General features: G+C 50.0%; 1 protein-coding gene across 9 annotated transcripts in view; it reads right to left on the bottom strand.

Annotated features, from left to right (window-relative positions):
* Positions 1-11,169, bottom strand: part of ZNF532 (zinc finger protein 532) — a 109,363-nt gene extending 98,194 nt beyond the window's left edge. For 2 of the 9 annotated variants that reach the window (XM_055417456.2, XM_055417455.2), the window contains exons 1-2: positions 9,271-10,070; positions 9,077-9,186 (exon numbers count right to left, since the gene is read on the bottom strand). Coding sequence is in view for 6 of the 9 variants with exons in the window: in XM_055417450.2 (XP_055273425.1) it covers positions 103-193 (91 nt within the window). In the remaining 3 variants the exon portion in view is untranslated. Of the gene's footprint in view, positions 1-102; positions 234-9,076; positions 9,187-9,270; positions 10,086-10,920 lie in introns of those variants that run through there. The other 7 variants (XM_055417450.2, XM_055417452.2, XM_055417451.2 and 4 more) reach the window with 7 other exon arrangements.
* Between the last annotated feature and the right edge of the window lie 4,192 nt (positions 11,170-15,361).

The raw sequence follows: 15,361 nt of genomic DNA, 5'->3' as shown, positions 1-15,361 counted from the left end.
GAGCTGGACCCTGCTCCAAGTCCGGGGTCCATCCCACTCGGTGCTGCCCTCCTCAGTCAGTCTCTCAACGTCTGTAAGTCTCACCGGGGATGTTAATTATACCTTTCGAGGGACAGTCAGTACAAAGCCTCCACCACGCAGTAAACTTGCAGTAGATTTCCTTTCCATTCACCATCAGACACCAATGTGGCATGGTTGTCTAAATCCCGCAGTCTGGAGATGAATTAGGATATCTGGGAGAGAAAGGGAGCCCAAACCAGGGAAGAATGAGTTTCTCTAACAAGGAGACCCTATCGTAGTTCTCACCCTATCTTCTTCAACTGAAAGAAGGACTCAACATCAGTAAATGCAAACACCGCGGGGCACCAGGGAAGTTTCACTGTTAAACTTAGTCGTCCATCCAACAATCCAGATCAGCACTATCAGACAGAAACAGAATGGAAACCACATATATAGTTGCAAGTTTTCTTTTTTTCTTTTTTTGCACTTTTTTATTTGCCACTCAGCATGCAGGATCCTAGCTCCCACTTGAGTGATCAAGCCCACACCCACTGCAGTGGAAATTCCTACTAGTCTTAAACCACTGGACTGCCAAGGAAATCCCTCTGTCTTTAAAAGAAAAGAGCTGGGAGGGTGGGGATAGTGTGAAATAAGTTTTAGTAATAAGTTTTTTTCAACCAAAATATTCTTTCAACATAAAATCTATATTAAAAAGCTACTAATGAGACATTTTACATTCCTCTTTGCTATCTAAGTCTTCAAAACCCTGTGTATATTTTATGCTTACAGCTCATCTCAATTAGGACTCGTGGTGGTTTAGTCCCTAGGTCGTGTCCAACTCTTGCAACCCCATGGACTGTAGCCCGCCAGGCTTCTCTGTCCATCAGATTCTCCAGGCAAGAATACTGGAGTGGGTTGCCACTTCCTTCTCCAGGGGATCTTCCCAACCCAGGGATTGAAACCGGGTCTCCTCCATGACAGGCAGATTCTTTACCAACTGAGCCACCAGGGAAACCCCCAAAACAGGACTGGCCACACAGCGAGCGCTCAGAAGCCGTCTGTGGCGGGGGCCAGCCAATAGGCCAGGGCCGTTCTAGACAGCAGGGGCCAGGACCCCTGCGCCCTCCAGCTTCCATCACTCCCAAGGTCCAGCGTGTAAGACACGACTATCTGGTCACTGCCAAGCAAACACGGGCAGCAAAGGGCTGGGGAGACGGACAGAGCAGAGGCCTGAGCCATCCGGCCACAGCTTCACGGCCAACTTTTGTTTGTTCTGAAACTCCGGTTGACGAACAGACAGACAACCCAGAAGCTGGGCCCTCGCTGACTGGGTGGAATTTACTTGGGAACAAAGAGAGTTGAAGTGTTAAGACTGTAACTACAAAATTTGTTCAGGATTTTCCAGCTGTAAATGTTATGCGCAGCCAAGTAAGAACAAGGGAAATGTCCCTCAGTTTTCATCAGATAAAGGGCAGCTGCAACTCAAAACCTAGAGACCAGGCAGGAAACACTGTGTATGCCTTCATGCCCCACACTTCAAACCAGAAATCACTACCGATAAAGGAGGTAAAAGACTGAACAGGTGAGTCAGCAGCAAGTCAGAACAGAGATGTCAGGGATGAGGTCCTTCCCCTAAAACAGGGAGCTCGGGATATAGGACAGCTAAGACTTTAGGGAGGATTCATGGAGCACCAGGCACTCTGCTAGGCACTTCCTGTGCACTTAATCTTCCAAACAACCCTCAAGAAAAGTACGGTTTCCAATTTTAAGTTAACTCGCTGAGGGGGCTTTCCCAGGTGGCGCTAGTGGTAACAAACCTGCCTGCCAGTGGGACATGGGTTCGATCGCTGTGTCGGGAAGACCCCCTGGAGGAGGGCGTGGCAACTCACTCCAGCATTCTTGCCAGGAGAATCCCATGGACAGATGAGCCCGGCGGGCTACAGTCCATGGGGTTGCAAAGAGCTGGACACAACTCAAACGAGTTAGTGCACACACACAGGCATAATCAAGTCTCAAGCTAGAGACCTCAAACTACCTCCCCAACTCCTGATGTATCAGCAAAACTGTGAAGGACCAGATTACCAATGGGCACCTGTGTGAGGGCTTCATTTCAGTAAATCAGGCTGTAAGGGTCACGTGATCTAAGGACTATAAATAAAAGCTGGCTTCTATACCATCAAAACCCAGACAATCAATTTTGGATTCCAGAAAGAAATAATCATGGCAACAGCCTTGGGCTAGAAGTCTGTAGGGCAGTGGGTTCTGGTTTCAGATGTGCTATTAACTAGCTGCTGATTCCCACCTCCACCCCAGTTTGGGCTCACTGCGGAAAATGAAGAGATAACTATAAATGTTTAATGCATTTCCAGCTATATAGTTGTTTATTTTTAACACAGAGCTGTGACTTCTCTAACCTGGAAGTTTTTGAAAAATTCTTACTGTTCAGATACCCAGAAAGAATCTGTTCCTCACAGAAGAAAATGACCAAAAGCACCACCCATCACTAGACCGCATGAGCCAGCAGGAATTTGGTTCCCCGAAAAACACTCAAGAACTACACCACCTTGACTTCACCTTTAGGTCTCTATGGATCCTTCAGGATGCTCAGAATCTCTAATTATGCACAGATGGAGTAATACCTGCATTTGGGGGCCCTCATGACCGTCGACTAGAGGACACGTGGCGGGGAATACTCGGGACAGCTAAGAAGGCCACTCTGGCTTCATCTAAAGACACTACTTATTTCAGTCTCCAGATTTAGATTAAGGAGAATCTGCTCTTCCCCTCAATCTCAAACAGGCAGAACGGAGAACTTCCTGTCTGTAGATGAGCATTCAAAGAATTTCTTAAATCGTTGTTTATTTGCGAGGACAAAAGATTTTTCTTGACAGCACTTTCAATTTATACTGATCTTACCCTTTTCAAAGAATAAATAAAACAAAAACACCTCCCCGCTCCTTCTCCCATTTGTCCCCCACCCCAGTGCCCAGGAAAGGAATCGTTTTCATCTTCCCAGCACGCTATTCTAGCAGCGTGCGTCTCTGGGGTAGGCACAGACTCTTCTCTCTCATCGTGATGACCAAAGTCAGGAAAGCCCTGGACAAAGGCCCTGGACTGTGCCTCCGACTTCTCCATGACACCTGCTCCCCTTCCCTGTCCCCAACAGGCCCTCCCAACTCCAAGCACCTTCCATGACTTCCCCTGGTCCCCAGTCCTGCTCCTCCATCAACAAGGCAGAAGAGCCCAGGGATGAGGAGCAGGCTTCCAGTTCTGTCTGCACCCCGTTTCTGAGGGGGCGGGCCTTGGCCATGATCTTTGACCTGCACTACGGGGGAGTGGGGGGAAAGAGCCTTCAGCTTGCCTCACCGTCTCGGTCTCAAACCGACGGAAAGGCCACCACGACAGACGGTCCTGTCTGCAGGTGTCAAGCTGCTGATGTCACGGTCTGCCCTGCAGGAAATGGTCTGTCTTTAAGTTCTTCAGTCCCTGCCTCCCCTTCATTGATGCGTTTTACTTTTTACTATACAAACCACTGTCTTCTGGCAACCCAAACTGACACCTTCTCGCCTCTCCTGTCAGCTCTGTTCTGCACTGCCGCTGCTAAGTCGCTTCAGTCGTGTCCGACTCTTAGCAACCCCATGGACTGCAGCCTACCAGGCTCCTCCCACGGGATTTTCCAGGCAAGAATACTGCAGTGGGTTGCCATTGCCTTCTCCTGCTGTTCTGTACTAACTGCTCCCAATCTAGACCCCCAGCTCACACGATCTGGAAGACAAAGGACACCCCATGGGCAACACAACCCAAACCTGAACTCATTCTACCAGCAGCTCCACCTCCGCAGTCCTTTCCTGCCTCCTGAATTCAGAATCTCAGAGCCAGATGTAACCTCTGAGAAGTAACTTCAGAGAGCATCCTCTCCGCTCCCCTCCACACACACAGGCATCCTCCCCCTCGATCAGGCCGCATATCTAACTGGAGACCAGCGCACGCGCACACACACACACACACACACACACACATGCACGCACAGGTCCCGTGATGCGGTCACCACCTACCACTCCATCGCCATGGCAATGCCTCGGATAGAGCCCGCTTCCCCTCTCTTGGACAGCCGCCCACTGGACCCCGAAGGGCCTCCATTCCACGTTCACAGGGCTGCCCTGGGTCCTCATCAGAAACAGGCTCTTCTCTGCCCCTCTGCCTCCACAGGGAAGCGCACCCTGGAGTGGACGGTGCAGAAAGGCCTTCGGAAGCCCGGCCACTGCCCACTTCTCGCTCTCTGCCTACCCGCCCACTCCCCCAGCCCCATCTGCCACACCAAGCTCCCCCAGGGCCTTTCCACACGCGGCCCCACTGGCTCTCTGCTCGCCCTCCAGGTCACTGCCTCCCTGACATATTCTCACTGGCTTTTTCAGCTCAGAAGCCACCTCGTCCAGGGCCCCTCCCTCTAAACTTGGCACTAGGTGGCCCCTTCACATTCCTATCATAGCATCCGTGGGCTACTTCCCACCAGCTTTTCCTCTCTGGATGCCTTTGCCCTCGGTCCTCCCAGTGCCTAGCACAACGTCCGGGGCTTAGGAAAAACGCCGCATCTGCTCCATGGATGAAATAACCCCCAAATTAATGCCGATCCCCACGTCTCCTTGTTTCTCATCAGCAGGACCTCAGTCTGCTTGTTCTTCCTGATCTCAAACGCTATTTTATCCGCTAAAAAAAAAAAATCTGCTTCCAAAATCTCCCTACTTCATGGCTTTGAGATTACTGGCACATTTTCACCTCTTTAAAAGACATAAAAGCTAAAAAGTAACTTCAAATATCAAAATAACGCCAATATTTTGAAACTCAAGGAATCAAATTATAATTAACAGTAAGCTCCTGACACAGCTAAGATTTCGTACCCCTTTCCAAAACTTCGATTCTGTCACTGGCTGGTGTTTTATGGAACCTGAAGACAAATGTAAAAATTAAACTGCCAAATGGTTCTGAAGAGATCAGGAATAACTGCTGAGGGAAATGAAGGCTACTTTACCACTTGGAGGTTCTTGTTTCCACTTTTGCCTAATTCCAATTCGTTCTGGGTTATAAAGCCTGTCATCCCGTTAGTGAGTGGTCTATTATCGTGAACACCTCTCATGTATCTTCAGATAGCATTTGCTACGAAAAAGGTACTTGGGAAGTCTTAACTGCAGCTGACAACGCTAGATCTTTTCGTGAGCTACGACCAGCTGAATTTACTTTCATCCTGACTCTGAATTCTCACCTCCTCACCATGACCCAGCCATCCCACTCCTCAGTCCGTACCAAACAGACATAAATACTTACGTTCAGACAAAAACCCGTATGCAAATTTTTATAGCCACTTTATTCTGGGAACAGGATTGAAAAAAAAAACTGGAAACAACCCTTGTGTCTTTCAACGGAAGAACAGAGAAACAAACCACGGGACATCCATACAGAGGTCTACACAACTTGGCAATAAAAGAAGAACCAAGCATGGATACACAAAAGAATGTGGACTGTCCTTCAAATGCACTTTTTAAGTGAAGGAAGCCATTTGCATGGCGTTCTGGAAAAGACCAAATATAAGGTCAGAACAAATTGGTGGCTGCCAGAGGGGTGGGAGTGGAGAGGAGAGTCTGACCAAAAACGGACAACAGGTGGGAAGGTTTCAGGAGACTGAACGAGTCCCTGTTGGTAATGTTGGGGCAAACACGGCGCGACACACTTGTCAAAACCCGTAAGACTGCACACCGCGGAGTAAGTTTGACTGTACGTAAAGAAAAGGTTAACCACTTAACCACGACATACTTAGAGATCATACACCAAACACAGGCATACCTTCTCTGACTGCAGTTTGTTTTATTGCCCTTCAAAGATACCAGTTTTTTTAAAAAAAAAAACTGAAGCTTTTTGATAACTGTGCATTATCAGATGATGGCTAACATTTTCTGCAGCAATGAAGTACTTTTGATACAGTGTTTCTAGACATAATGCTATTGCACACTTAATAAAAGACTACAGTGTAGACATAACTTTTATATATACCGAGAAACCGAAAAAATTCGAGCGACTTGCTTCATTGCCATAATCCCTTTATTGTGGTGGTCTGGAACCCATACCCACAATATCCCTTGGGGTGATGCCTGTGTAATTAACACAAAGGTATGGATTTCCTTGGGGCTCCCCTGGTGGCTGAGTGGTAAAGCACTTGCCTGCCAGCGCAGGAGATGCGGGTTCAATCCCTGGGTTAGGAAGATTCCGGAGAAAGGTAATGGCAGCCCACTCCAGTATTCTCGCCTGGGAAGCCCTGTGGATGGACCAGCCTGGCGGGCCCGTGGGGCCGCAGATTTCCTTCCCCTTTACCAGTTGTGTTTGTTACTACTGTGTTGCTACTATAGTGCGCTGATGAGGAAGAGATGTTAAGGGAATGGGGGGGAACCAACCCCAAATCGTCCCCCAGATCTTCCTGCAGCCCCTGTGCTGGCAACGCGGCTCCAGTGGCGAAGAGCTAAATGGAGTCTCACCAAGGATACGGGGGAAGTCACTCAAAAGCACCAGGAGACCGACGGCGCCCCCCAGCAGAGCCCAGGAGCGCATGTCAAGGGAGCGACAAGGGGGAAGGCCGGAGTCTCCCCAGACAAATCCTCCAGTTCTAACTCATCCCCTGGAAGGGATCCGCAGAAAATTCCATCCACAGGTCGGCCGCAGCCTTCCTCCTTCCTTTAAAAAGGAGTCAAGGCAAGGCAGGAGGAGGCAGGAGAATCTCCTTGCGAGAAGAGAGAGCAAAAACACGAGTTCTCTGAAAGCAGGAGGCTGAGAGTTCTAGAAACCCGGGACCCCATTCTTCAAGGTGGAAAAAGTGACTCCACGTAGGCGAATGACAAGAACAAGCCAAGGTTCACCACCCAGTGACACTTTCTTTCCAGGGGACCCACCCCACCCAGCCAGAGGCACACAGGCCCGGGGCCCCCAGGAGACCCCCGCAGGCAACCACGCCGGGCAGGGCCGGGGCCCGGCAGGGGCGAGCCAGTCCCCAGCCTGGGTGCCTCCCTGCTCCTGGCCTGGCTCCTTCTGGGAAAGGGGACGCTCTGGCTTCTCCATGCTCACATTCCTGAACCCAGGAAACTCCGGTTCCCCTCCGGGGAGTCCCAGGCCTGTGACAGGCTCAGAGCCCGGCCCGATACCGCCACCTGAGACAAACCTCCGGCCGAGATGAGCTCCTGATTGCAACCCTGGAGAACCAGCTCTCCGACTTGCAACGGCCCTCTGCAGCTGGAAAGACAGGCCTTCGTACAAAACACATGCTATTTTCCAGGAGCGTTTGCAGGGGCCAGGGTCAGGGGGGAGGGGTGGAGGGTAACAAAGCTAAAAACCACAGAGAGTAAACCAGAACATTCTGGGACACGCCACGCCTTACGAAAAGGGCTTTTAAAACATCCTTTTCAAGGATCCGTCGCAGCAGGGGGTCAGTTGTCAGAGTTAAATAAAAATCATTGACTTTCTAAAAACAGGACTGAAGGACTCAATTATTTAAAAAATAGCTTATTGTATTAAGCTAATTAAGGTCTATCATATTTAGCCATCTGAGTTTTAGCTGGCACCAGAAAAGCAGGAACAGCGTATCATGCAACGTGGACTGGGATCTGCTTTGCAAGCAGATTTCGGCCACATTCAGACACAGAACCTCTGGCAGGCAAAAATGTAGAACTGAAAACCAATTTTCACACAGCGATTTGTAAAGAATTCTGTTTCATCGCATAAGCTGTTTACTGGTCTACCAGTCCGAGATTACATTTATCTTTATTAAATACCACAGCAAGTATTCTGAGCTAACCATGTACTGTTGTTTCTCCGTTTCATCACACGCTGGATGCTCTGAGATCATGAGAAAAAAAATTCAACAATAAAACCCTCACATACTTGACACCCTTCACTGCAGAGACTCTGCCCACTAACTGCCAGCACACAACCTCTCCTAAGACCCTCCGCATTTCTGAAAAGACTACTCTGCTGAATGCAAAAAGGAACAAAATACCCTCTACAAAGTAGGGGAGACAGTTGTTTTCCACTGTGCCTTCCATGGGCTCCGCCTGACTGTACTTTGACCAAACCAGAAGCCAGAACTCCTCTATCCATAGCTGAGATCATCTTGGATTGATTCTGGTGCTGCTGGCTTCCTGTCTGGGGAAGCTGCAGTCCTTTTCACAAGGAACCCCAAGGCGAAACGCTTCATGTTCCCCTGTAAGTTCTCACTGCCTTTGTTCCTTACTTTGCCACCACTCGTTACTGCCTGCTTCTCTCTCCTCCTCAAAAACCTCTTGGTTTTTTCAGGATGCATAAAAATACCAGCTGAAATAGAACTGTCATCTTGTAAGGCATTGGACATTGTCTGCCATCCACTGCTGTACAGCTTTCAGTTAACAAGCATCCTTTAACAGAGGAAGCCAGACTACCCCAGTCCCCCCTCCTGGCACCATGTTAAGGATTCCACATTAAAACGTATGCCACAAATAATCCAATGGCAAACTCACCATTCACAGCCCCCCAGATCAATAAAAGCCATTCCACCACTCGACTCGGAGTGAAAAGCCTTTCAGCTTAACACACAGGGCGAGGTAAAGAGAAAGGTGATCAATGAACAAAAGGCAAATCTACCTTCAGACTCCTCAAATCCCTGAAAGGTGGCCAGGACGCCTGGATTTTTGGCAAAGTCCTTCCCTTTTTCTGTAATCATCGGGGAGAAAAAGCTACACGTGTAATGCTTCAGTCTTATGTAAAACAGTGCATTCTCCACAAGGCCCTGACGCCTACCATTCTCTCCAACTCACTTCTTTTCAGGCCTGCCTCTTCTAAATGACCAGCCACATGCGATTTAATGAAGTCATTCTGATTTCGCCCTGATAGCAACACCCTCATAAAAGTCCCTCTAATCCCATTAAACTTGGCTAACGTTATGAGTATTTCTTCTCCACTCTCCACCCAGTATTAGCTCCAGGGTCCCAAGCCACTGTCAGTCTGTGTCTGAACGGAGCTTCAAATAAATACTGAAATTCATGCTCAGAATATCGTATCTCACCTTGTGAACCTTGACCTTTTGGAAAGACTTTGGACCAGTGTTCAGTTACTGTCACACGGTTGCATTCTCTGCAAATATGAAAGGGTTAAAGGCAGCCCCAGTCAACAGGCCTACAAGGAAAAAAAAGACAGCATGTATGCCTTGCAGCATCACTGGAATGCATTTATGTTCATTTCCTAGAACAATAGTGTTACCTTTTGGCCTTCATAACAGCCAGACGTATCCCCAACACCCTTTAGTAGCTTCTAAAACAAAAAGCACAAAACGGAACATACCCTGCAAGAGAAGAAAAGCATGCAAAGTAGCATTCTCCAGCAACAAACAAACTACCATTACAAATCCATCAGTTCGTTTGGGTTTGGTTTTGTTAAAAACGCAGAGCAAGAGAGAGAGAGAGAAGAGAACTGAAGAAATCCAGTGTCCCCACCCTACCAAGGCACATTTTTTGTCTTTAGGAAGGGCCATAAATCTCAGCTCCTTGTCCATCCCTTAAGCAAAAGAAAAAGGCAGGAAAAGCCCAAGTCATCTCAAGCTTGCAAACCTGCACATTTTCCCCCATCTTCTCTACACAGAATCTTCTAGGGCTCCGTTAGTCACGTACCCGTGCTGTGTGCTGTCTAAGTGTGCATTCACATAGTGTGTTGGGACGGTCCCTTCCTGCAAGCGCCTCGGCTTTTGGCTGCCATGAAGGGAGGAAGCTGCTATCCCACTGTAGTAGCTCAGGGACTGCATTGTGTTCAGGAGCTGATCTGCCTCAAACCAGTTTCAGCCGGTTCTGGTCACCCTACATAAAAAAGCTATGGCAACCCTCGCTGAGTTGCCAACAAGTCCCTGAAAATCAGCAGCAGCGGGGGGCATCTCGCTGGGGCTGGCTGCCCCCCTTCGGGTCCTGGGGAGGAGGGGAGGGTCCTCGAGTGTCCCCCGCCGTCCCCATCACCCCGCGAGCGCACAGCCTTGGAGAGCCTCACCTCTCCAGCGCCCCAGAGCCCCTCGGACCCACCCCTCGCCTCCGCCCGGAGCCCACCGCGGAGCCCTGCGGCCCGCGCCCTGCTCCTTCCCGCACTTACCTCCCACAACCTGGCTCAGGGCTTTGTGTACGTGTTGTGTCAAGTGTGTGCGCTCTGGCTTGGTGGCTGACCACGAGCCCCCCAAGAAAGAGCCATCTACGTGTGTGTCTGCTCCCCCTGCCCGCGCTGGTGGCGGCAGCCGGCCTGGGCCCCCTGGCAGGGTGGTGCTGGCTTGTTGACCAGGCTGCTCTCCGCCTGTCCCCCCCAGCCCCCTCCCGGCCCTCTCCTCGCCCTCCCTGTCACCAGCAGCACCAGCGGGGGCCCCGTCTCCTCCTCCTCCGACCTTCTCTCCTTTCAAGCACCTGGGGTGGGGGGGAGCCCAAACCCCTTCACCTCGGGCCAGAAAAAAAAAAAAGAACAAAAAGCCTAGGGATGTCTGTGTGGGGGGTGCGGGGGGCAGACCCGGGGACCCAGGGGGCACAGAGGCCTTTTAAACAATGCGCCGCGCAGCACCCGCGCTGCTGCGGGGGGAGGCTGCGCTCACGTGGCCCCCTCTCGGAACCGGCGGGGCCTCGGGTGCCCCCTACCCCCTCCCCACCCCCCGAGGAGGCCGGCGGGGCGCGAAGGCCGGCGGGCCCCGAGGCCGGCCGTGGGACAGGCCGCGGCGATCAGGCCCAGGGACCAGAGCCACACGCGCCGGCCGGCGATCGCCAAGGCCCCGGGCACGAGGGGCCGGCGCCCCAGCCTCGCCCCCGGGGGGAGCCGCCCGCCCGCCCGCGCGCGCGCCCCGCTTGCTCCGCGGCCCTGCGCGCCCCGCGCCCCGGGGCGCACACCCACCCCCGGCCCGGGGTCGGCCCTCGCAGCGGTCAAGCCCGGGCGTCTGGGCCGCAGCTCGGATGACCTTTGTTCCGCGCGGCGCCGCCGGCGGCTGCTGCTGCTGCTGCTGCTTCCATGCCACGGGCGTGTCGTCGCATCCCCGCCGCCGCGGCCGGGCTGTGCGTGAGCGGCGGGGCGGCCTCGCCCGCCGGTGCCGCCGCCGATGCTGCCGGCGCCGCCGCCCCGCCGCCGCGGCCTCGCCGTGCGCCCGGCCCGGGCCCCGCGCGCCTCCCCGGGCGCCGCGCTCTAGGCCGCGCGGCGGCGGCGGCGGCGGGGCGGCGGCGGGGCGGCGGGGCGGCCGCGCCGGGGCCTACGACGGGGGTGCGGGCCCCGGGCGGCGGGGCGGCGGCGGAGGCTCGGCCCGAGCGGAGAGCGAACAAAAGGGAGCGCGGGCGAGGGGGAGGGGGCGGCCGGCGCGGGGGGCAGGGAGGCTCGGGGAGAAGGAGGCGACACGCGAAGCCCCGCAGCCCGCGGGCGCCCGGCCGGGGCCGGCGCGGCGCGCCCCGCCGACCCGCCCGTCTGCGGCCGCCGCTCCCTCGCCCGGGGCCGGGGGCAGGGCCGGTGGTCGTGGTGGTCGAGGTGCTGGAGCTGCGGGGCTGCGGGCAGGGCCGCGGCTGCCTCCACCGACATCGCAGCCTCTCGGCCGGCCCTCTCCACGGCCCCAAGCCGCAACTTACTCGAGTGGAAGGAAGCAAGGCCTCGCCAAAGATGGTTGCAAAAAGATCCTGAAGCCAAAGCGCTGGTGTTTTGTGATCCTCGCAATGGTGGCAAAGAAGTCAGAAGAGAGCACGCTATCTTCAGATGCATTACATCTGAAATTCTCCCTGGAGGTGGAAGAAGGGGGCTCTCTCCTAGGTAGTTAGTGGTTTGGAGCCCTTTTCGCCTTAAACTGAGCCACAAAAGGATGGAAGACACCCCCTGGGGTGGGGAGAAAGCCCTGGTGTAGAAGACACACGTTTTGCTTTTCAGAGAAAAAGCCACTGGGGCCAGATTGAAACATGGCATGTTCGGTTCATGTAGTCTTTTTTTTTTTTTTAATGGGGGAATGATATTGAGTAAACAAGATGTTATAGCTGGGTCTTTAAATTCAAGAAGGGAGACGTGTACAAATGTAACAAGCACTTGGTACCTACAGCAGGTGGTCAGAGCCTCCAGAACTCAAAAAGATACATACAGAAACCCCATGTAAAGACCACAGAGGTGTATAATCCTTAACACATCCGAGGTGGAGACAATGTATTACCACCAGATCAGGTATGCTCTTCCTCCAGCCCTGGTCCTGGTTCCTACATGGTTCACAGGCATGCACTGGGTTGAAAGGTTTTTTGCTTCTTGTTTTTCTTTAACGCGAGGAAGCCCCAAATCAAGTGCACTGTGCTCACCCTGGAAATAGTACAAAATGGAAGGACCTGAAAACAATGCCACATAACCTCTTAAAAAGGGTCACTCCTGTTTAATCTCATTCTGAAGACACTAGTAGCTCTCCAGGAGCCGTGCAGACTCACAGCACAGGAAGCTTTTCTGTGCTTTATTTTAAATATCGGTTAATATTTGCAAAGTGTGCTGAAAAGTTTTGTTTTCTAAACCTCAGTGTTTCTCTCCTCTGCATTAACTTCCATCGAGGAAGCCATTGTTCTCTGTTATGGGGTCATTGTCTGATGTAAATTGCAAGGAGCATTTTTGCTATTTAAGACTTTTCATGTAAATGAACCAAATGATTGTCTCACAGAAGAATTGTTGGTCTTTGCCAACTGCACGTTGTTTGGAGTTGCAGAGATTGGGACACATATTTACACGTGTTTAGAAAGACCTATGTAACCTGCAAATTCTGCAAACCACTGGGTCACATTTATCAGTGTTACAAGACGATGAAATTGAAAATCATCTCCTTTTAGCCTGAAAATGGTGCCAGTACCCTGTGGGTTGAGTTTCAACTTTACTTGGGCTTGATTTCATTTGAAAGGAGGCCTTTTTTCCTTCTCTCAAAGGTGGGCCTTTATTAATATGCATGTGAAAACATGATGTGCATTGAAATGGATACAAGGCCTTGCTTATGAAATCTTGATACACTACACAAATCACAATGTATGGAATTTCATAACGCCCCTACCTGCTGTAGTAAATCCTAGCTTTCTTAAGTTTAGAATCTTTGTGTACTTAAAATACTTTCTTGCCCCTCCCCCAATTCCCTTCTTCCAAGAGTTGAAAGCACAGCATAAAGTGTTTGAAGAAGAACTGAAGTACAAGAACTGTACTCCCCAAACTCAAATCTGGATTGCTTATGGTAAAGAGCCTTCGTTTGCAGAACTGCCTCACATGGCTTCATAACGTCAAATACTCTTTGAACAGAGCTTTGTTACAAAGCCCGGCGTTTTGGTCAAGCCTCGGCTGGAGGAAATTTGTTTGAAAGCACAATTCATCATTTGCACAAGCGGTAACAGTTGACATTGCATCTGCTTTTAAAAAACCCCAAACCAACCAAAAGTAAAAGATAATTTCTTGCAAATTATCTTTGTTCTATTTTTACGAGGATTTCAGAGAAATCCCTTGTCCAGGTAGACCGTTAGTGAAAAGCAAAGCACCCATTCATCTTAATTCTATGAAATCACTGAATTAATTTCACAACAGAAAAAACAAATTTTAGGGTAAGTTTTAAAAAATAAAAACACTACCCCTCTTCCAAAAATCCAATAAAAGTTTCATTCTATTATCGTGCTATCTTGGATACCACTCTGCTTTGGGCAACAATAGTAGTAAAGAATGAAATAATCTATTATTTGACTGCCATAGATAAGAAAGGGCAAGACAAAGAAATCATACTATTCTTCTGCCAAATAGAAACTAAAGAAATTCCAAACCCTTTGGGATTTTGTTGGTGCTGTTCTTATTACCAATTCTTAATGTCTTCGTTTTTCCTCCAATCAGTGAATTGCAAAATCCCAGCTTTTTCTTTTTTTAAAGCCTTTTTTGGGTTTGAAGAGGCATTACAGGTACATACAGATAGTCTACATACATCATACTTCCCCCCTGGATTCTATGAAATTGGGAAATTCCTTTGTTGGGCAGAGCACACAAAAGGTGTGTTCCTTGTGGGAGAGAAGAAGGAAAACAAAAAGAAAAGCCTTTTCTTTATCTCACCATCAAAATGCCTGCCAAACCACTCCTTAAACTGACAGTCCCCTGACTTGAGCTGACACATTTTTTTAGCTCAAAACTAAGCTAGGCCTAGGTATTTATAGTTTCATACGTTAAATCTGTTGGCTTGTTTTCAAAGGAATTATTACACTACTTGACACTAGGATTATAATTCTAAGATCTGTAGCTGATCCATCTCAAGGGCTGAACAAAATATTGATAGAACCAGAATTTTTTTTTCAAGTTTTCAAAAACATACCCTTGAAAGAAATCATAACCACATTTAGATTATTATCAACCCGCTAGAAACAGACTGAGCGGAGGTCTAAGAGGATTCCTCTTATTATTTATTTGTTAGTGAACCATAAACAGATGCCCTTTCCAGAACCTCCTTCGGAAATACCTGCAAAGCCTTCACTAGGCGACCTGAAGGGGGTGGGGCTGTGTCCTATTAAAAGATAAGCTGAGATGCATTAAAAGAGTTTTAAATTGATTTGAGCAAAAATCTATTCCAAGAGGGCAGGGCCAAACCGGAAGTGATGGGGCGCCACCCACAGAGCTGGGGAGAGGCAGAGAGGAGGTGAGGATGCACAGCGAGCAAGCTACTTGAGTGTCTCCCGCTTAACGTGGCTGTTTGTGATTGGTCGTCCTTATCGATTTTGATTTCCTAACCTTGAAGTATTTCTGGGCTTAGATTTTGATTTATTTACATAAGTGGCCAGGACATTGGCGCCACCTCAGTTTGATGGACTCATCAGTTAGTGAATTTAATGATGCAAAGTTGGGCGTTATTTTAGAGGCCCATGACCTCATAATTCCTGGCCCCTAGATGGATTCACTAATCTTCATCTCCTGCTGTCTCTTTAGGCCTAAAAAACCAGTCTTGCCCAAGGAAAGAGAGGGATAAGGTCGAGGAAAGAGTTGTTGTATGAACTCCAGACAATCAAAAAAGAGCAAGAAATTTTGGGTTTGGGATACCAGCCAAGAGTCATCTTCAGAAACTATGGGCCAGCGGACAAGATCTGTTGAGAACCCAACAAGGTTTCCTAACCCTTTGCAACTTTTACATTATGTCTGGGCTTCTTTGAAAGGAACTGGTGTTTGGGCTTGTTTTCTACTAAGTCCAAGAGAAGAGTCGGAGAAAGAGGAGAACTAGAAAGGTATCTGAGCCAAGGAAAAGCAATCAGACTTAATCCTTTTGGGAGGAGAAGCTAAAGTGTGGGTCATTTCCACCCCAGAAGGGATCTCATTGGTCCCTATGCAAACC

Source organism: Moschus berezovskii, chromosome 28, assembly GCF_049115385.1.
Source record: "Moschus berezovskii isolate FMDL1 chromosome 28, NW_MosBer_1.0, whole genome shotgun sequence".
Classification (NCBI taxonomy): Eukaryota; Metazoa; Chordata; class Mammalia; order Artiodactyla; family Moschidae; genus Moschus; species Moschus berezovskii.
Note: the sequence above shows the minus strand (reverse complement) of the source record. Positions and strands in the feature narration are given on the sequence as shown.